At 43.8% G+C, this 22,288-nt stretch overlaps 1 protein-coding gene across 1 annotated transcript in view; it reads left to right on the top strand.

The window, feature by feature from the left end:
- LOC125454919 (synaptotagmin-14-like) overlaps positions 1 to 22,288 on the top strand; it is a 234,325-nt gene that overhangs the window by 144,706 nt on the left and 67,331 nt on the right. Inside the window, exon 6 of the mRNA XM_048536236.2 lies at positions 16,688 to 17,134. Within this exon, the coding sequence (XP_048392193.2) occupies positions 16,688 to 17,134 (447 nt within the window). The remainder of the gene's footprint in view (positions 1 to 16,687; positions 17,135 to 22,288) is intronic.

The following is a 22,288-nucleotide window of genomic DNA, read 5'->3' as shown; positions in this document are numbered from 1 at the left end:
GACAATGAGTAGTATGCCAACAATTAAGGAGAGTCAAGGGGCAGAGTTGAGTATGGTCGGTATTGCAAAAGAGAAAGTGCTAGAAAAGCTAAAAGGTCTAAAAATTGATAAATCTCCTGGCCCTGATGGGCTACATCCTAGAGTTCTGAGGGAGGTGGCTGAAGAAATAGCAGAGGCTTTGGTTGTGATCTTTCAAAAGTCACTGGGGTCAGGGAAAGTCCCAGATGATTGGAAAATTACTGTTGTAACCCCCTTGTTTAAGAAAGGGTCAAGGCAAAAGATGGAAAATTATAGGCCGATTAGCCTAACCTCGGTAGTTGGTAAAATTCTAGAATCCATTGTCAAGGATGTGATTTCTAAATTCCTGGAAGTGCGGGGACAGATTAAAACAAGTCAGCATGGTTTTAGTAAGGGGAGGTCATGCCTGACAAACCTGTTAGAATTCTTTGAAGAGGTAACAAGTATGTTAGACCAGGGAAACCCAGTAGATGTCATCTATCTAGACTTCCAAAAGGCCTTTGATACAGTGCCTCATGGGAGGCTGCTGAGCAAGTTGAGGGCCCATGGAGTTTGAGATGAGCTACTGGCTTGGATTGAGGATTGGCTGTCTGACAGAAGGCAGAGATTTGGGATAAAAGGCTCTTTTTCGGAATGGCAACCGGTGACGAGTGGTGTCCCGCAGGGTTCAGTGTTGGGGCCACAGCTGTTCACCTTATATATTAATGATCTGGTCGAAGGGACCGGGGGCATTCTGGTGATGTTTGCCGATGATACGAAGATGGGTGGACAGGCAGGTAGTACTGAGGAGGTGGGGAAGCTGCAGAAAGATTTAGACAGTTTAGGAGAGTGGTCCAGGAAATGGCTGATGAAATTCAATGTGAGCAAATGTGAGGTTTTGCACTTTGGAAACAAGAATACAAGCATGGACTATTTTCTAAATGGTGAGAAAATTCGTAAAGCAAAAGTACAAAGGGATCTGGGAGTGTTGGTCCAGGATTCTTTAAAAGTTAACTTGCAGGTAGAGTCTGTGATTAAGAAAACAAATGTAATGTTGTCGTTTATCTCAAGAGGGTTGGAATATAAAAGCAGCAATGTGCATCTGAGACTTTATAAAGCTCTAGTTAGGCCCCATTTAGAATACTGTGTCCAATTTTGGGCCCACACCTCAGGAAGGACAAACTAGCCCTGGAGCATGTCCAGCAGAGATTCACATGGATGATCCCTGGAATGGTAGGTTTAGCGTATGATGAAAGGGCTAAGGATCCTGTATTCATTAGAGTTTAGAAGGTTGAGGGGAGATCTAATAGAAACTTACAAGATAATGTATGGCTTAGAAGGGGTGTACGCTGGGAAGTTGTTTCCGTTAGGCGGGGAGACGAGGACCCATGGGCACAGCCTTAGAATTAGAGGGAGTAAATTTAAAACTGAAATGAGACGACATTTCTTCAGCCAGACAGTGGTGGGCTTGTGGAATTCATTGCCACGGAGTGCAGTGGAGGCCGGGACGTTAGATGCCTTCAAGGCAGAGATCAATAAAATCTTGATCTCAGAAGGAATCAAGGGCTACGGGGAGAGTGCAGGGAAGTGGAGTTGAAATGCCCATCAACCATGATTTAAATGGTGGAGTGGACTTGATGGGCCAAATGGCCTTACTTCCACTCCTGTATCTATTGGTCTTATGGTCTTATGTAACGCTTTCATGTGCAGCCTATTCAATAGCTGGAGGTTGCGGCTGGTGCTGGGTTTGCTGAATCATCTATTCCTATCTATTTCTCTGCATCTGATAACACCTGCTGTGGCAATGTCCATTGGTCATGGTTCCAGTGAACCTGTATGGGAAGTATCAGGAACAAAACAGATGCTTCGTGATGTGAGCTTTTTGCATTCTCATCATACACAGATGACAGTTTACCACAGTACTTGATACAGTGGGACTTTGAGGTCTATGACAGGGATGGCAACAGGATGCCTGTAAATGGATCTTTGATATAGGTTTTTATTCACTCATAGGAAATGGGCCTCACTGGCTGAACAAGCATTTATTGCGTATCCCTACTTGCCCTTGAGAAGGCTCAAGATGCCTCTTGAACCATTTGGTATAGGTACATCCACAATGCCATTCGGGAGAAAGTTGCAAGATTTTGATCCAAAAGCACTGGAGGAATGGTGATATGTTTCCAAATCAGAATGACATGTGATTTGAAAGGAATATTGGGTGGCAATGCTTCCTTGTTGCAGTTAGGCGTTTGGGCATTGTGTGCTTTGGTATCTGTGGAGTCAGAAATAGTGCTGAACATTTTGCAACAAACATCAGCATCAGCAAATAGCGGAATGTCTGACCTTATGCCGGAGGTAATGTATGAAGCAGCTGGAGGCGGTTGAGCCAACTCACTACCCAGAAGAAGAGGGTAGAGACACCCTGGATTTGAGATGACCTCAACGACAACAACCATCTTCCTTTGTACTAGGTATGAATCCAAACAGCAGAAATTTGTCCCCTGATTCCCATTGATTCCAGTTTTGCTAAAGTTCCATAATGTCATACTTGGTTAAATTTGGCCTTGATGTCAAGGAAAGTCACTGTCATCACACCTTTGGAATCCATTTGTCCATGCTTAGACCAAGGCTATAATGAGGTCTGGAGCTGAGTGGCTCTGGAAATACCCAAATTGAGCATCAGTGAGCAAGTTACTGTGAAGCAAGTGCTGCTTGATGGCAGTGTAGATGACACCTTCCATCACTTTAGTCATGACCAAGAGTAGACTGATGGAACAATAATTGGATGGATTAGATTTGTTCTACTTCTTGTGTTCAGGACATACCTAGGCAATTTTCCATATGGTCAAGTCAATGCCGGGGGAAGTGATAGCCTCGTGGTATTATCTGGAGACATGAGTTTGAATCTCAACAAGGCAGATCATGAATTTGAATTTAATTTTTAAGAAATCTGAAATTAGGAGACGAATGATGACCATTAATCCATTGTTGATTGTTGGCAAAATCCATCTGTTTCACTAATGCCCTTTAGATAGGGAAACTGCCATCCTTACCTGGCCTGGTATGCATGTGATTCCAGGCCCACAACAATGTAATTGACTCTTAACTGCCCTCTCGGCAATTAAGGATGGGCAGTAAATGCTGATTTAGCCAGTGACACCCCCATTTTCGAATGAATTTTAAAAACAAAATGCCAGTGTTGAAGCTGTAATGGAACAGCTTGGCAAGGGTTGTTCCAAGGTCTGAAACACAAATCTTCAGTATATTGCTGGAATGTTGTCAGGGCCTGTAGCATTTTGCGGTATCCAGTGCCTTCAGCCATTTCTTGATATCAAATGGAGTAAATCAAATTGGCTAAATGTTAGAGACATTTGAAGGAGGCCCAAGAAGATCAAGCACTTGGCACTTCAGGATGAAGATTGTTACAAATGCTTCACTGTTGTGTTGGGCCTTCCTATTACTGAGGATGAGCATGTTTGTGGAGTCTCCTCCTAAAGTGAGTTTTGTTCAGTTTTCTACCACCATTCAAACCTAGATGTAGCAGGACTGCAGAGCTTAAATCCTATTTGTTGCTTGTGGAGTTGCTTAGATTTTGTCCATCACTTACTGCTTATGCTGTTTGGCAGCAAGTAAACCTGTTTTGTAGCTTCACCAGATTGACATGTCATTTTTAGGTATGCCTGGTCTACTGCTGGCATGTCCTCCTTCATTCTTCATTGAACTGGGGTTGATTCTCTCACAGACTGAATCTGTCAATCTTGGTGAAACCCCAGACCTTAATGTTCTTTTCACTCTTGGACTCACTGTTAAATGCATCAGATTTGAGTTTCCACGTGTTCAGTGCAAACTGTTTTATGTGAGTCTTCATCTCCCCTCTCTGCTCCCTGAATCCAGATCTATGCCTTTGTTCTGCCCGCCATCGAAGTCAGGTTGATCGCGACCATCGATGCTATAATTCATGATCTCCAATTCTCTTTTAGAATCATAGATCATAGAGATGTACAGCATGAAAACGGACCCTTCAATCCAACTTGTCCATGCCGACCAAATATCCTAAATTAATCTAGTCCGATTTGCCAGCATTTGACCCATGTCCTCCCAAACCCTTCCTATTCATATACCCATCCAGATGCCTTTTAAATGTTGTAATTGTACCAGCCTCCACCATTTCCTCTGGCAGTTAATTCCATACACACACTAGCTTCTGCGTGAAAATGTTGCCACATAAGACCCCTTTAAATCTTACTCCTCTTACCTTAAACCTATACACTTTTGGTTTGGACTTCCCTACTCTAGGGAAAAGACCTTGACTATTCACCCTATCCACACCTCTCATGATTTTTAAAGTTTCTATAAGATCACCCCCGGTCTTCAATGTTCCAGGGAAAAAATAGCCCAAGTCTATTCAGCCTCTCCCTATAGCTCAAACCCTCCAACCCTGGCAACAGTCTTGTAAATCTTTTTTCAATCTTTTCAACATTCACGACATCTTTCCTATAGCAGGGAGACTTGAATTGAATGCAGTATCCCAGTAGTGGCCCAACTAATATCCTACACAGCTGCAAAATGACCTCCCAACTCTTATATTCAGTGCACTGACCAATAAAGGCAAGTCTTCCAAATGCCTTCTTTACTGCCCTGTCTACCTGCGACTCCACTTTCAAGGAACTATGAACCTCCAAGTTCCCTTTGTTTGGCGATACTTCCCAGGACCTTACCACTAAGTGTATAAGACCTGCCCAGATTTGCCCTTCCAAAATGTAGCACCTCCAGTTTATCTAGATTAAACTGGGTCTACACTCATCTATTGTCTTCTTTCCTTATATGTTGAGGATTTTTTTTATTTTATTCACAAAATATGGGTCTTGCTGGCTGAACTAACATCTGTTATACATTCTCAGTCGCTCTTGAGAAGCTGATTGTGACTTGCCTTTTTGTACCACTGAAATCCATTTGTTGTAGGTAGACCCACAATGCCATTAGGGAGTAAGTTCCCCAATTTTAACCCAGCAATACTGAAGGAATGATAATTTAGTTCCAAGTTGGGATGTTGTGTGGCTTGGAAAGGAATTTGCAGTTGGTAATGCTCCAATGTTTCTGTTTCCCTTGTACATCTAGAAGTAGTGGGTTTTGAAGTTGCTAAGTAAAGAGTTTTGGTGAACTTCTCTAGTTCTTCTTGTAGATAGTATGCATGGCTGCTACTGAGTGTTGGTGGCAGAGGGAGTAAACTTTGTGAATCTCAATCAAGCCAGCTGTTTTGTCCTGGATCGTATCTAGCTTTTTAAGTGTTAGTGGAACTGCACTCATCCAGGCAAGTGGACATTACTGACATGTGTCTTGTAGGCAGTGGACAGGCGTTGGAAACTCAGGAAGTGAGTTATTAGCTGCAAAATTTCAAGCCTCTGACCTCCTCTTGTAGCCACAATACTTACACAATCAAACACAGAGAATGCTGGAAAAATTCAGCAGGTCTGGCAGCATTTGTTGAGAGAGAAGCAGAGTTAACATTTTGAGCCCAGAATGACTTCTTCAGAACTGCTGAGTTTCTCCAGCATTCTCCAAGTTTGTTTCAGATTTCCAGCATCAGCAGTATTTTGCATTTATTCAGGTACCTGAATATAGTTGATGAAATGTGAGGCTGGATGAACAAAGCAGGCCCAGCAGCATCTCAGGAGCACAAAAGCTGACGTTTTGGGCCTAGACCCTTCATCAGAGAGGGGGATGGGGTGAGGGTTCTGGAATAAATAGGGAGAGAGGGGGAGGCGGACCGCAGATGGAGAGAAAAGAAGATAGGTGGAGAGGAGAGTATAGGTGGGGAGGTGGGGAGGGGATAGGTCAGTCCAGGGAAGACGGATAGGTCAAGGAGGTGGGATGAGGTTGGTTTGGGGTGGGAGGAAGGGATGGGTGAGAGGAAGAACCGGTTAGGGAGGCAGAGACAGGTTGGACTGGTTTTGGGATGCAGTGGGGGGAGGGGACGAACTGGGCTGGTTTTGGGATGCGGTGGGGGAAGGGGAGATTTTGAAGCTGGTGAAGTCCACATTGATACCATTGGGCTGCAGGGTTCCCAAGCAGAATATGAGTTGCTGTTCCTGCAACCTTCGGGTGGCATCATTGTGGCACTGTAGGAGGCCCATGATGGACATTTCATCTAAAGAATGGGAGGGGGAGTGGAAATGGTTTGTGACTGGGAGGTGCAGTTGTTTATTGCGAACTGAGCGGAGGTGTTGTGCAAAGCGGTCCCCAAGCCTCCGCTTGGTTTCCCCAATGTAGAGGAAGCCACACCGGGTACAGTGGATGCAGTATACCACATTGGCAGATGTGCAGGTAAACGTCTGCTTAATGTGGAAAGTCATCTTGGGGCCTGGGATAGGGGTGAGGGAGGAGGTGTGGGGGCAAGTGTAGCATTTCCTGCAGTTGCGGGGGAAGGTGCCGGGTGTGGTGGGGTTGGAGGGCAGCGTGGAGCGAACAAGGGAGTCACGGAGAGAGTGGTCTCTCCGGAAAGCAGACAGGGGTGGGATGGAAAAATGTCTTGGGTGGTGGGGTCGGATTGTAGATGGCGGAAGTGTCGGATGATGATGCGTTGTATCCGGAGGTTGGTGGGGATTCTCCAGCATCTGCAGTTCCCATTATCACCTATATAGTTATCCCATTTCATGTTTCTTGTCAACAGTATTCCTAGGATATTGACAGTTAGAGTCTGTTTTGTTGAAGATGGTCATTGCCTGGCATATGTGACCCCTGACTGATCTCTTTGACATACTGCTAAATCTCAGACTGGCTGCACTGGACCTGCAAGTCCAACAGTGAGTCCCTCCCCAGACTGTAATGACATGGAACCCCTGACTCTACACACTTCAATTTGACAACAGACTGTGGCCAAGCTCCTGGACTGAGATCAGACAATACCGTTAACTGACTGTGGCTGAACCTCCAGACAGACAATTGATCTCCTTGATGTGACTGAGGACTAATCACCATAGACCATGATCATTTAGTTGAAACAAGTTCAGTGTGTTTGCTGTGTAAGCTGCTGGTATGTACTACAAGTTCGACATTCACATAGCACAGTGCCATACAGCAACATATCCATCTCCTTGACCAATCACTACCATTGCAAGCTTCCTGGTTTTGTGTGTACAGTAAAGGGCAAGATAAAATATAAATGTTGTAAGCCTCAAATTTATGAATGATACAGCCTTTGGCAATAAGGCAAGGCAAGGCAAAGATACTGTGAGTGTCCATGTATACATAAGATGAGTAAGGACAAGAGAGCAAGTTAAAAGTGCTGTGATGCTGCCCACCACTGCAACCCACACCACCACCACCACCACCATGACCACCACCTCCCCTCCACCCCCATTATCAGTGCCTTTGCAATGAAAGGTATCATGAATACCAAAGTACAGTATTGAATGGTGAATCAGAAGTGTGCCATGATGATTTTGGTGAAGTTTATGCATGTCTGATGCTCACGTTTGTGGTCATGGGTGCAGGTGGTTGCTGGCTGTGTACCATGCCCTGAGTTGATGAGTAATACTGACCAAGATGAACTCCACAAGGAGCAAGTCACGAGCTGCAGCCGTCAGGTGCCCACTCAGACTTTCATGTCAGGAATTGTAGCCGTCTAATTTCTGAACCTTGCCTGGGAAAGTAGCAAAATGTGTATAAATAAGGTGAGATGAGATAATATGGAGATGTTAAGACAAGCAAATAAATCTTTTGTCACTCAATTGCTAGATTTTCATGTTGCCATTAAAATCTTAGGTGAAAAATACAACACTGTGTTTCTCTGTATCAAAAAGCTCGTTTTTTGATTCTCACCGTAGTTTGTTAACTGACTCACCATTTACCCTGTCATTCTAGAGCTGGGAAAATTTTGCCCTAGTTTTTACAGATGGATGAGCTGCTGCTACACTTCCATTAAATTTATACAGTTGAAGTAAAAGTATCTCTGACAAGTATACAGTTCATATATTTAATAGTTGGTGAAGCAGTAAGAAGGGGTCATAAGATTTTCTTAATTCACTCTTGGGACATTGGTATTGCTGGCAGGCCATTATTATTGCCTGCCCCTAGGTGACCTTGAGAAGGTGGTGGTCAGCTGCGTTCTTGAATCACTGCAGTCCATGTGCGGTTGATGGATCTACTATACCTTCCTGATTTGTGCTTTGTAGATGCTGGACAAGCTTTGGGAGTTGAGAAGTGAGTTATTCACTGCAGTATTCTTAGCCTCTGACCTGCTGTCATACCAACTGCATTGATATGGCGAGTCCAGTTAAACTTCTGGTCAGTAGTAAATCCCAGAATGTTGATAGTGAGGAATTCTATGATGGCAACACCATTAAATGTCCAGGGACGATGATTACATCGTCACTTATTGGAGATGGTCATTGCATGGCATTTGTGTGGCATGAAAATTATTTGCCACTTGTCACTCAATTCAAGCCTGGATATTACCCAGCTTTGTTGCATTTGAACATGGACTGCTTCAGTATCTGAGGAGTCATGAACAGTGCTGAACATTGTGCAATCATTGGCAAACATCCCCACTGAAGAAACCACAAGATATTTTCAAGTCAAGATGATGAGTGGCTTGGACAGGAGCTTGCAGGTGGTGATGTTTCCACGTGTCTGATCGTACTCGTTGTGTGTTCGGAATGTATTGCCTAAAGAGGATTGGAGAATTTCTGTCGGTGGCACATGTGGTGGTGGGGAGAGTGAATGTTTGTGGATGTAGTATCAGTCGAATGGGCTGCTTTGCCTTGGATGCTGTCAGGCTTCTTACGGATAGCTGGTGTTCCGTCTCAAGGACCTGAGTAGTGCCCTGTGGATAGTGGATAGAAAGCTTTGGGCAATCGGGCAATGAGTTATTTGTTTCAAGATTTCTAGGCTGTGACCTGCTTTATTACATACAGTGTTTTAAGACTAGTCCAGTTCAGCTTCCAGTCAATGCCAATTGATAGTGGAGGATTCAGTGATTGTGATGTCACTAGTTGCCAAGCGATGAAGGTTAGATTCTCTCTTTGGAGATGATCATTGCCTGGCACATGTGTGGTGTGAATGTTACATGTCATTTGTCAGTCCAAATCTGGATGTTGTCCACATCTTGCTGCACTGTCAATTATGATTAAAAAAACAGCCTGTAATCTTCATGGAACTTTTGACCCTGTGTCTAACCATCCTATTTCTTCCATTATACCTTATAAGTATAATATATCTGGCATATGTAGCCTCTGCCCAAAGTTACTATTTTCATTATATGCTATCCGTCTTTTGATTCTTTCTGGATATAATTACGGAAAAGCTCCTCTCACATCTGTGTTTAGATGTGTAAGAACACGGAAATATAAGAGAGAGGAGCCCGAATATGCCATTTAGCACCAGGCTTGCTGTGCCATACAAAAAGCTCATCTGATTGTTGCCTCAATTCTACTTTAGTGCTCACCTCCACCCCCACAATTACATGTAAAGTCAGCATGGAACAAACTGACCATAGGGCTGCTCTCTCATTAGAAAGAGACAACTGATAGTGGTTTAACCTGAGGGTCACCACATTCTCAGGCTAGGGGAGGGATTGGGAAGAAGAGTTCTTCATGATAATCTCAGATGGTGCAGGAATTTAACCCATGCTGTTGGTATCAGTCTGTATCACAAGGAGCTTTCCAGCCAAATGAGCTAGCTAAACCCTCACCCAACACTTGACTCTCCTTTAAATCAAAAATCTGCCTGACAGTTTCGAATTTATTGAATGACATTGGTCACCAGTTTTCTCTGCTGAAATGAATTGTAAAGATTTACAACCTTCTAACAGAAGAAATTCCTCAGGTGGAATTTTGTGATAACAACAGACAGAACCTGTCATAACCTTTTGCCACTTCTTTAAGCAAAGGTCAACCACATATTGTGCCACTCATGCCAGTGGTAGGCCTTCTCAATCAAGGAAACTTAATCATTCTGATAAATAAAAATTCATATGTCAGTGAGAAAATGGATTTGAAACTCAGAGGCAAGTTAATTTTATTCATCTCTCATTACAACATCATCAGATATGAGTGTGAGAAGCAGAATGTTTTAAGAGCAAGGAAAGATAGTATTTGTGGGGACCACTGTGAAAGATGGATGTAAGTTTGCAATAACACGAGCGTGAGTGCCATAGGTAGTTGATTAGTTGGGATGTGAGGAGATACCCACAAGAGAGGGAGTTGCAAGGTTTGTTGGTCTGAAGTGTGATATTCAGAAGAAGGCTGTGGAAGGAAAAGTGAGGGATTTTATAGCCAATATCCCTGCTAATATTTATTTGTTATCCGCTGCCTATTCATTGTGCATAGAATCTTTATAAATTTTTTGTAGGGCTGTGCATATAGCCGGCATGGTGGCTCAGTGGTTGGCACTGCTGCCTCACAGTGCCAGGGACCAAGATTCAATTCAATTGAGTAATTGCTGTATCAGTAGTATATAATGTAGATAAAATATTTCCAAACTAACCTGATGATACAAAGTTCATTCCAGCTTAAACTGAATTGCAAAGAAGCTGATTGCTACATATTAGATTTTGCAGTTTTGGACCTATCTATTTTTGACACTTTTGCCATTGCTGTAGTACGACATATTATTCACATTATGCCCCAGACTGTCTGTGTGATCTTTTTGTAAAGTTAAGATGCATTGATTAATCTGAGAGCAGGAAAGTGACTATGAACATATTTGCTAACTTGCATGTCTTCGTGTACAGTGATAATGAAGAAGGCAGACATAACAGCTATATTTTTGCTGAAGCATCAAATGCTTCCGTTAACATCTCCTATAGTCCAAGGGAGGATTGCTGTACATTTGTGCATTATAGCAGGTTACAAAGTTATGGAACGATTATTGAATAATAGTTCACTAAGTAGAGCAAAAGTGTGTTAATATATGGAACTAATGGACAACAAATAAGCAGATCTTGGATTTGATATTCACTATGGTCTTGGGCAAATCTCTTTACTTGCTTCATGTTGCTTTAGATGTTTTTTATGTAGCGATTCACATCGTTCAGACATAATCTTTGTATCTTCACTACATCTATTGCCTCTCTCTCTTTGTTGCGTCATGAAATCTTATTTCTTTTTTTTCATTTGCTATCTACACTGTCACAGATTTTCTTATCGGTTCTTCCTGCTCCCTCCTCGCATCTACTGGCTTAATTTCTATTTCACATTCTATTGAAAGGTAATCAACCTGACACATTAACAATGGGCAGATTCTTATAGAGGTCTGAGCGACATGGTCTATGGCAAGATTTGTGGTAGGATCAGACAAGAAGTGTGGTGAGCCCTGTCTCAATGCCAGGAGCATGTTGCTGCATCTCTTATGTTTTTATTGAGTGGCAACATGTTTCTGGATAGGCAGAGACAACTTGCCAATTAAGGGGTATTATAACTTGTTAAACCACGAGTTAGATCCACAGCTCATCTCATTAATATTTAGCTTCTTATTTTACCAAACATGCCAAACCAAGTCGACATTGAGAAATCTCAACAAGGAAACCAGCATGGGTACCAGACAACTTCAGCGTGCTGCTGGCTGTGATGAGCTTTCATGATGCTCAGCACCACATAGCATCAAAGTGCATGATCCATGAGCACTACTAACCAATACTCCTTGTCCACTGAGTCTGGCATCCAGCATTGGACAACCCTGCATGACCAACATGACCCCTCTCTGATCAACTTGCTAAGTTGTTGATGAAGCGTAGTTTTGCATTACAGATCACAATAGCAACTAGTTTTGAAAGGCTGCTGCAAGGGCACTTTGTGTGCATTAGACACATATCCAACTCATAGATTAGACCAGGCTGCTTCCCAGGACTGCTTGTCACTTTCTTAGCTTTCGCTCACTTCAAGCCTACCTGCATGCTAGCAGTATCAACACCTGTTTTTCCTTGCTGTGCTAAATCATCCAGTCACATAACGAAGCAGCTTGCTTTGCTGGGCAGAGGTCCTCAGCCAAGGGGTGTACATCTTGCTGCACTGTAGTTGCTACGCCAATCTCAGATCAGCACCATGTGCCAGCAGCTTTGCGAAAAACACCCTGCAGTGTAGATGGCAGGCACCCATGTCTTAAAGTTTTAGAGGAGTAGTCCTCAATGAAGTCCATAGAGGGACTTCTCAGTCAAAGTGTCCTGGAATGGTAAGTCCAAGGAATTGGATGTAGTCTGGCATTCAGCCAGGGTATTTGAGGTCAGGGGGTCCATACTTCTGCAGTTTTGTTAGTGGATCATGGTCAGCACAGTGACTCCTTGGCAGCTAGTCTGACGTTGGGCAGCACAGGTGTGGAACTGTACATCCCCAGCTAGGAGTCTCGGCACTTCAGGGATGTCTATTTGACTTACTCAAGGATGTGGGCCAGGGTCGGTCTGGTGGATCCAACCACAGAAACTAAGGTGAAAGGGTGGTGGGGACACAAGGAGGACTGCAGATATGGAAAGAACAGTCAGGAACCTATTTTTCATTATTGGGGGCTACAGGCTACAGGCTGCAGGGTGAAGAGGAAGTGAAAATTGTGAAGAGGGGAAGCATATATTGTAAAGAGTATACGTTAAAATGTGGATGTGAATGGGTCAAGCAGAAGGGTGATTTATTTACAGTTAGGAGCACTCAGGCTTCAAGAGGGGTTTGATATATGACCACACTTGGCTCGATCACCTCATATGCCAGGGGCTAGGAAGGAAATGTAGACAAATGAAGACTGATGTCAGCGGATTGCACGGGGACCTGGGTTGATAAGTAACCTGCCAGTTTCATAGGAAGGGCTACCAGGATGGGAATCTCTATCTGTTGCCCAATTCTGCAACATATTTCATTATAGCCCACATTGCTCAGATGCCTTTAAGGTTTTGCCAGAGTTACTCAATGGGAGATCCAAGGAAGAGAACTAAGTTTAAAACCTCAACCAGTCCATTTGGGTTGAGGTAAAGTTCAATGAGAGCAAAATGTAGGATGGACATTCCAGGAGGCCAACTTTGGTTTATAGTCCAGACCGAACTGTCAATTCTATGGGCTGAATCCTATGTATTTTTGGCTAAGTGCATATTACGTTGAGTTTTTGTTTTTGAGCAGATTCTTGGTACAAGGCCCAAAATGATTTCTCCTAGATCTTACCAAATGTGCTTCATTACCTACCTTCCTTGCCCCTGTGGTGTCCCTCACATCCAATGCTATCCCCATCTTACCACACACCATTCCTGGAACAACTTGCTGCTTATCAGATACTGAAAGTGATGGAGTCTTAACTCACTAGTCAAAACCAAGCTGCTTAAGCCAAATGCCTCAAATTCCAGATATTTTTAGTTAGATTATTTTCTGAGTCTGGGTATGTTTCACCAGTGTGCCAATGGCACTAATTGGTATGTACTTAAAATTGCCCTCTTGTTGCATAATAAGCAGTTGCATTCTGCTCAAACAAGAGGTGAGCATTTCCTACCTGCAACAACAGTATTAATAGTTGGATTGGCTAATTTAACTGTTGTACCAACCATTTAAAAGGGATAAAGAAGATAACACCTCTTCTTTATGAATTTTAGGGATTAATTGGACAAATTTAGATATCTCAACCTTTGGGTCTGAGTTAGTGATGGCTTCTTCTGCAGAAGTCCATTTAATGGGCACATTGAAATTCTTTCTCTCAACTCAAACTGTTTCATAGAGTCATAGAATCATACAGCACAGAAACAAACCTTTTGGTCCAACTCGTTCATGCTAACTAAGTTTCCCAAACTAAACTAGTCCCACTTGCTGGCATTTGGCCCATATCCCTCTAAACCTTTGCTATTCCTGTACTTATCCAAATGTCTTTTAAATGTTGTAACTCTACCTGCATTTACCACTTCCTCTGGCAGTTCATTCCTCACATGAGCCATCCCTTGTGTGAAAAAGTTATCTTTCAAGTTCCTTTTAAATCTTTCTCCTCTCACCTTAAAAATATGCCCGTAGTTTTGAATTCACCCACCTTATGGAAAAGACCTGTGCTTTCACCTCATCTATTTCCTTCATGATATTATAAACCTCTATAAGGTCATCCCTCAACCTCCTACGCTCCAGTGAAAAAGTTCCCATCCTACCCAGCATCTTCTTGTAACTCAAACCCTCCTGACAACATCCTGGTAAACTTTTCTGAACCGTCTCCAATTTAATAATATTCTTCTTGTAGCAGGGAGACCAGAACTGTACATCCTGTACAACTTCAACATGACATCCCAATTTCTATACTCAATGGTCTGAGCAATGAAGGCAACAGTGCTAAACACTGTATTAACCACTCAGTCTACCTCTGATGCAGTTTTCAAAGGACTATATACTTGAACCCCAAGGTCTCTCTGTTCGACCACACTACCCAGGGCCCTACCATTAACTGTATAAGTCCTGCCCTTGTTTGTTTTACGAAAATTCAGTACCTCACATTTATCCAAATTAAACTCCATCTGACACTTCTCAGCCCATTGATCCAATCAATCAAAATCACTTTGTAATCTTAATAACCTTCTTCTCTGTTGATTAGGCCACCAATTTTAGTGTCATCCACAAACTTGCTAAAGCTCCCTTACTCTTTCTCCCTTTTACCTTTCCTCAAATTCTCCTTCCAGTTTCCACTGTCATTTCTGTTTCCCATCCCTCTGAATCTCACCTTGCTATTCCTGGAATTCTCTTTCTTCCCTGTTCTGTTGGAATTCCCATTCTAGTCTCTGATTGCTCCAATTTTAGTTTATCTGAATTCATAGTTTCTACTTCTGCATATTTTGTTACCCATTTCTGACAAGGACAGCAATATTTTTTCATGAGTTATCCCATCCTTTTCAAAACTTTGACATCAAATGTAGACATCTTAAACTTTAATATTAAATATCAAAGTAAACCTTTTCAAGTCTTGTTTTCAAAGCTTTTGAAATAATAATTTATTTTCCCCTAATACAATTCTTTGATTAGTCTGTGAGAACTATTGCAGAAACTAAGCATCCAATGTTGTTGCAACTAAGAAGGGTGGATCAGCTTCCTCCTTAACGTCCTTGGTTGACGGTATCAAAGATTTGTGTTCTTTTTAGTGTTAAGGGTTTACATTTCAGTCATAAAAATGTACTTATTATATCAATAGGGAGCCAATTACTCGGCTTTCTTTAGTGAAAGAAAGAGCAATTTCATTATCTGCTAACTCAGGGGATAAACAATGAAGATGCAAATTTAAGCAGACTTACATACAAATACAAAGTTGAAAAGAGATAGTACCCAGTATAAAAGGAATAAAATTTTAAATTGAGACCACAGTTATTTAACTGATGACTTGTATCCTTAGTAGTTGCAAATATTTCCATTGTCCTTGAGTTCTCCTTGTTTTGATGTTTCTTTTTAATGTTTATTTTTAATCCATCCTGTCACTGGCCACTTTTCATGGAGAGGCTAAGACAGTTCTATAGTCATAAATCCATCTTCCTACTCTGCCGCAAGTACTTCCCCGAAATACAAGTTGGTTTGAGAAATTCCAAATCTGAAATCACTCTTATCAAGCTTGATAATTGCAGGTGATGCCTTTCATCTTCAATATAAGAAATTTATGCAAATGTGAATCAGAATAGGAGATTAGGACCATTCCACGCCTAAGTCAACCAGTTTCAATGTATTTTGATGAAATATTAATTTCAGTTCTGATGAGTTCATTTATCCGTTTTGGTTTTCTGGAGTTTGGTGGTCAGCTGATTGCTGTGGCCATTTTAAGTCAGTGTTTGTCTTTTTGTTTAAACCGATTCTGTCCATGAAAGTCTCAGGCATTAAAATCAGATAATGACATTTAATAATCAAATCATAATTGCAGTTATTATATTTTATCACATTGTGACGTGTTGAAAATAAAAACAGTGTATAAAATCTTTTATAACATTAGTTATGCATAACTAATTATCTTTCTTGTATTAAGTTTTCAATTTTGAAAATGTAGTTATTTGAATTTTCAGATATCTTTAATGCGCTACTTTTCTTTCTAGAATCATAGCATCCCTACCGTGTGGAAGCTGGCCATTTGGCTCATTGAGTCCACACCAACCCTCCAAAGAGCATCCCACCCAGACCCACACTCCCACCCTGTCCCTGTATCCTTACATTTCCAATGGCTGGTCCACCTAACACATGTCCCTGGACACTATATGGGTGATTTAGCATGGCAATCCACCTAACCTGCACATCTCCGGACTGTGGGAGGAAACCGGAGCACCAAGAGAAAACCCAGGCAGACATGGGGAGAATGTGCAAACTCCACGCAGACAGTCGCCTGAGGTGGGATCAAACCTGGCTCCTGATCCTGTGAGGATACAGTGCTGCCCCACCCTGTGTAATCTATATTACAATGTTCTACTTAATTGTTCACACAAAAGTAATTTAGTTCAGGTAGGAAATAGTTCAAATTCAGTTTAAGTGTATTCTGAAAAGTCATAGTTCTCACTGTTGTTATCATCAATAAGTCTCAGGCACACCCACAGGGTTAAATCTTATGAACGTTAAACTTTAACTATGGAGCTGAGTTTGTTCTATAGTTCTCATACAACAGTGCAGTGTGGTATAGTATGGAGTAACAATGATTTTTATTGGAGGGAGACAAGCAATATTTGTGCCAAAAAGAATTTGGCTTTGTTACAGTTGAAGTTATTTGTTTTTTTTATGTTCCACAGGACTCAGCAAGAGGATCTTCTGCACAGCTACCAAAAGCTTATGATCCAGAACCAGTATCTAAGTATGGCACACTGGATGTCACTTTTGATTTTGACTCACAAGCACAGAAACTTATGGTAACAGTAACAGCTGTTACAGACATTCCAACACATAACCGAACTGGCAACAGTTCATGGCAAGTACATCTTGTGCTACTACCCACAAAAAAGCAAAGATCAAAAACAAGTGTCCAGCGGGGGCCTTGTCCTGTCTTCACAGAGGCATTTAGGTTCAATCGCATTGAGTCTGAGATGATTGGTAATTATGCAGTGCGATTTAGGCTCTATAGTATACGACGCATGAAAAAAGAAAGGATTGTTGGTGAAAAGGTATTCTATCTCACCAAGCTAAATCTCCAAGGCAAGATGTCCGTTCCAATTGTGCTGGAGCCTTGCGGCAGCCTCACTGTAAGTAATTCAAATTAAAATGAAGCAAAAGTAGTAATTTTTTTTTCTGTGCTCTACTGGTTAAATGATCATTGCAAGAAGGTTATTCCTGCCACTGGATAATATTTGAGTGTGAAAACCATTGTCTGTTGCCTTTTTATACTGTCAATTAACAAACATGACATTTGGATTTGATTTTCTGCAACATCTCCTCAACTTAGGGCTTTCAAAATGAAAGGTAACAAACTAGATAAAATAAAGGACCATGTACCATTTCATGAGAGTTAAAGGATTTTTTTTGAGCTAGGTACCTGACATAACAAACAAATTAATGAAAATGCTTATAAATCTATAATTGATCTCTGTTTACCCGGAATGCTCTAATCTCCTCATATGACACCCCACACTTACCCAAACTCATACAATCGAAAGATGGCTGATGACGAATTTTAAGGATTCTCAAGTGAATAAGTAGCTAAGTCCACACAGGACACTTAGAGGATTTTTGTGGCTTGTCAGTGAGAATTTATCCTATCTGTCAAACAATTGGTTTGCAAAGTTAGCTGAAGTTGGAAGAATTCCAGTGTTAAGTTATAGGGCCACCCTTCTGGATCTCTGAATTAAGGTTGAGTCAAAGAAATACATAAATTAAATGGTATTCAGTCACATGATTTTTTTCCATTACCCAGTAATTTTATACTAAATATTGCTTTTTCTTCGTATTCTAATTTCTCATTGTCCTGAAGATAACAGCTCACATTGAGATACATTTCTACAAGTGACAGAACCTTCCAGAATTTTGCAACACAAAGATTATCATCATCGGCAATCACTCACCACTGAGTATGACTGTCCACCTAGGAAATTCCAGGGCACTAGTCATAGTTTCTGTGTGTCCTTGCGTGGCTGATGAGCTCAATCATAGAGCTATCTCCATTCTCCCACGGCCGACGGAACCCCGCCCACGGCCGACGGAACCCCGCCCACGGCCGACAACCTCATCGCTCCGCCCACAACCTCGACAGCCAGCAACCCCAGAGAAGGCTGCCACACTGAGCCCTGCCGCATCTTCACCATCCCCCCAGACCTCCCACTGACTGAGGACGAACGGTCAGTCCTTAGTAAGGGGCTCACCTTTGTCCCCCTACAACCACACATCAACGAATACCAGTCACGGTTGGACATAGAGCAGTTTTTCCGCCGTCTTCGCCTCCATGCCTACTTCTTCAACCGGGAACCTAACCCTCCTTCCACTGACCCCTTCACCCGCTTCCAACACAAGTCCTCCTCCTGGACACCACCCCCAGGCCTCCTACCCTCCCTCGACCTCTTCATCTCCAACTGCCGTCGAGACATTAACCGCCTCAACCTCTCCACCCCTCTCACCCACTCCAACCTCTCCCCCGCAGAACGGGCAGCCCTCCGCTCCCTCTGCTCCAACCCCAACCTCACCATCAAACCCGCAGACAAGGGTGGCGCAGTGGTAGTATGGCGCACTGACCTCTACATCGCCGAGGCCAGACGCCAACTCTCCGACGCCACCTCCTACCGCCCCCTCGATCATGACCCCACACCCGAGCACCAAACCATCATCTCCAACACCATTCACGACCTCATCACCTAAGGGGACCTCACACCCACAGCCTCCAATCTCATTGTTCCCCAACCCCGCACGGCCCGTTTCTATCTCCTTCCCAAAATCCACAAACCTGCCTGCCCTGGTCGACCCATTGTCTCAGCCTGCTCCTGCCTCACCGAACTCATCTCCACCTATCTGGACTCCATTTTCTCCCCTTTGGTCCAGGGACTCCCCACCTACGTCCGTGACACCACCCACGCCCTCCACCTCCTCCAGGACTTCCAATTCCCTGGCGCCCAACACCTCATATTCACCATGGACGTCCAGTCCCTATACACCTGCATTCCGCATGCAGATGGCCTCAAGGCCCTCCGCTTCTTCCTGTCCCGCAGGCCCGACCAGTCCCCCTCCACCGACACACTCATCCGCCTAGCTGAACTCGTCCTCACCCTCAACAACTTCTCTTTTGACTCCTCCCACTTCCTACAGACTAAGGGGGTGGCCATGGGCACCCGCATGGGCCCCAGCTATGCCTGCCTCTTTGTAGGTTACGTGGAACAGTCCCTCTTCTGCACCTACACAGGCACCAAACCCCACCTCTTCCTCCGGTACATTGATGACTGTATCGGCGCCGCTTCTTGCTCCCCAGAGGAGCTCGAACAGTTCATCCACTTCACCAACACCTTCCACCCCAACCTTCAGTTCACCTGGGCCATCTCCAGCACATCCCTCACCTTCCTGGACCTCTCAGTCTCTATCTCAGGCAACCAGTTTGTAACTGATGTCCATTTCAAGCCCACCGACTCCCACAGCTACCTAGAATACACCTCCTCCCACCCACCCTCCTGCAAAAATTCCATCCCTTATTCCCAATTCCTCCGCCTCCGCCGCATCTGCTCCCACGATAAGACATTCCACTCCCGCACATCCCAGATGTCCAAGTTCTTCCAGGATCGCAACTTTCCCCCCACAGTGATCGAGAACGCCCTTGACCGCGTCTCCCGTATTTCCCGCAACACATCCCTCACACCCCGCCCCCGCCACAACCGCCCTAAGAGGATCCCCCTCGTTCTCACACACCACCCTACCAACCTCCGGATACAACGCATCATACTCCGACACTTTCGCCATTTACAATCCGACCCCACCACCCAAGACATTTTTCCATCCCCACCCCTGTCTGCTTTCCGGAGAGACCACTCTCTCCGTGACTCTCTTGTTCGCTCCACACTGCCCTCCAACCCCACCACACCCGGCACCTTCCCCTGCAACCGCAGGAAATGCTACACTTGCCCCCACACCTCCTCCCTCACCCCTATCCCAGGCCCCAAGATGACATTCCACATTAAGCAGAGGTTCACCTGCACATCTGCCAATGTGGTATACTGCATCCATTGTACCCGGTGTGGCTTCCTCTACATTGGGGAAACCAAGCGGAGGCTTGGAGACCGCTTTGCAGAACACCTCCGCTCAGTTCGCAACAAACAACTGCACCTCCCAGTCGCAAACCATTTCCACACCCCCTCCCATTCTCTAGATGACATGTCCATCATGGGCCTCCTGCACTGCCACAATCATGCCACCCGAAGGTTGCAGGAACAGCAACTCATATTCCGCCTGGGAACCCTGCAGCCTAATGGTAGCAATGTGGACTTCACCAGTTTCAAAATCTCCCCTTCCCCTACTGCATCCCTAAACCAGCCCAGTTCGTCCCCTCCCCCCACTGCACCACACAACCAGCCCAGCTCTTCCCCCCCCACCCACTGCATCCCAAAACCAGTCCAACCTGTCTCTGCCTCCCTAACCTGTTCTTCCTCTCACCCATCCCTTCCTCCCACCCCAAGCCGCACCCCCATCTACCTACTAACCTCATCCCACCTCCTTGACCTGTCCGTCTTCCCTGGACTGACCTATCCCCTCCCTACCTCCCCACCTATACTCTCTCCACCTATCTTCTTTACTCTCCATCTTCGGTCCGCCTCCCCCTTTCTCCTTATTTATTCCAGCTCCCTGACCCCATCCCCCTCTCTGATGAAGGGTCTAGGCCTGAAACGTCAGCTTTTGTGCTCCTGAGATGCTGCTTGGCCTGCTGTGTTCATCCAGCCTCACATTTTATTATCTTCCATTCACACATTTGTCAGGTATTTCCAGGAAGTGGAAGTGGCCCTCAGTCTTGAGAGCATTTGCATTCCTTTCTCTGGTTTCTTTTCTATATTTCCTCTTGTCAATGGATGTTCGTGAAAAATTGTTACCCTTCAAACAGGAGTTTCCACCAAGTTGATTTTGTCTGAATAAGGATCTCCTGTGCTTTGACATTTATGTTGCATTTCTTGAGCGAAATCTTCAGAGAGTCTTGGAAGCACTTCCTTTGCCCTCCGATCATCGGTGTACCTTCCTTGAGCTGGATGAAGAAGATTTGCTTTGATGGAAAGAACTCAGGCATCCTAAGCATATGGGCAGCCCAGTAGAGTCGGTTTGGTTGATCATGGCCTCAATGTTGGTGCTATTAGCTGCTTCAAGGACGCTAATATTAGTGTAACTTATTAGTACAACTGTCCTCCTAGCTGACATAGAGAATCCATCTTAAACAACATTGGCACTTCTCAAGGGTCTTGAGGTTCCATCAATATGTAGTCCAAGTTTTGGAGATATACAGATGAGTTGAAAAAATGATTGATTGCTTCATACACAAGGATCTTGTTGTCACATAGATGTCACGGTCATTGAAAACTCTGAACGTAGGCATCTCATGGCGTTGCTCGCAGATTGACCATCATGTTGAATCTCGTCATCAATGTCAGCCTTATTTTCCCAGGTAAGGGAAATGCTCCATGTTTGGGAGGATTTCTCCATTGATCTTCATGGAGAGATGGACTGGAACTTGGCCTGGGATGAAGTTGAGTCTGAGACTGATTCTTCAGTATATTTCTACAAAGGCAGTAAATGAGACTTGAAAATTTTCTTTTGATGAGCAAAGATGATGTTGTCATCCTGATATCGAAGTTTCACAAGTTACATCAGTATTGTTTTCTTCTTGGATGTGAACCAGTTGAAGTTGAAATGTTATTGTTCAGTTTACACCTTGTAATTAATTGTCCAGTAATTCAACAGGGGCTCCCTTTGTCACCTTCAATAGTAAGACCATAAGACCATCAGATACAGAAGCAGAGTTAGGCTGTTTGACCCATCGAGTCTGCTCTGTCACTCAATCATGGCTGATTTGTTTCTCAATGCCGTTCTCCTGCCATCCCCATAACCCCCAATCCCCTTCCCAATCAAGAATCTATCTATCTCTGCTTTAAATACACTCAACGACTTAGCCTCCGCAACCCCCTGTGGCAACGGATTCTATGGCTTAACCACTCTCTGGCTGAAGAAATTCCTCCATATCTTCATCTTAAATGTTGTCCCTTCATTCTGAGGCTGAGCCTTCGAATCCTAGTTTCTAGGACTAGTGGAAACATCTTCTCCTCATCCACTTTTTTCAGGTCTCTCAGTATTCTGTCAGTTTCAATCAGATCCTCCCTCATCCGTCTAAACTGCATTGAGTACAGGTCCAGAGTCTTCAGCTGCTCCTCAAATGACAAGGGATTGTT

Source organism: Stegostoma tigrinum, chromosome 9 (genome assembly GCF_030684315.1).
Source record: "Stegostoma tigrinum isolate sSteTig4 chromosome 9, sSteTig4.hap1, whole genome shotgun sequence".
In the NCBI taxonomy this organism is placed as follows: domain Eukaryota; kingdom Metazoa; phylum Chordata; class Chondrichthyes; order Orectolobiformes; family Stegostomatidae; genus Stegostoma; species Stegostoma tigrinum.
This window is presented reverse-complemented; position numbering and strand designations above follow the sequence as displayed.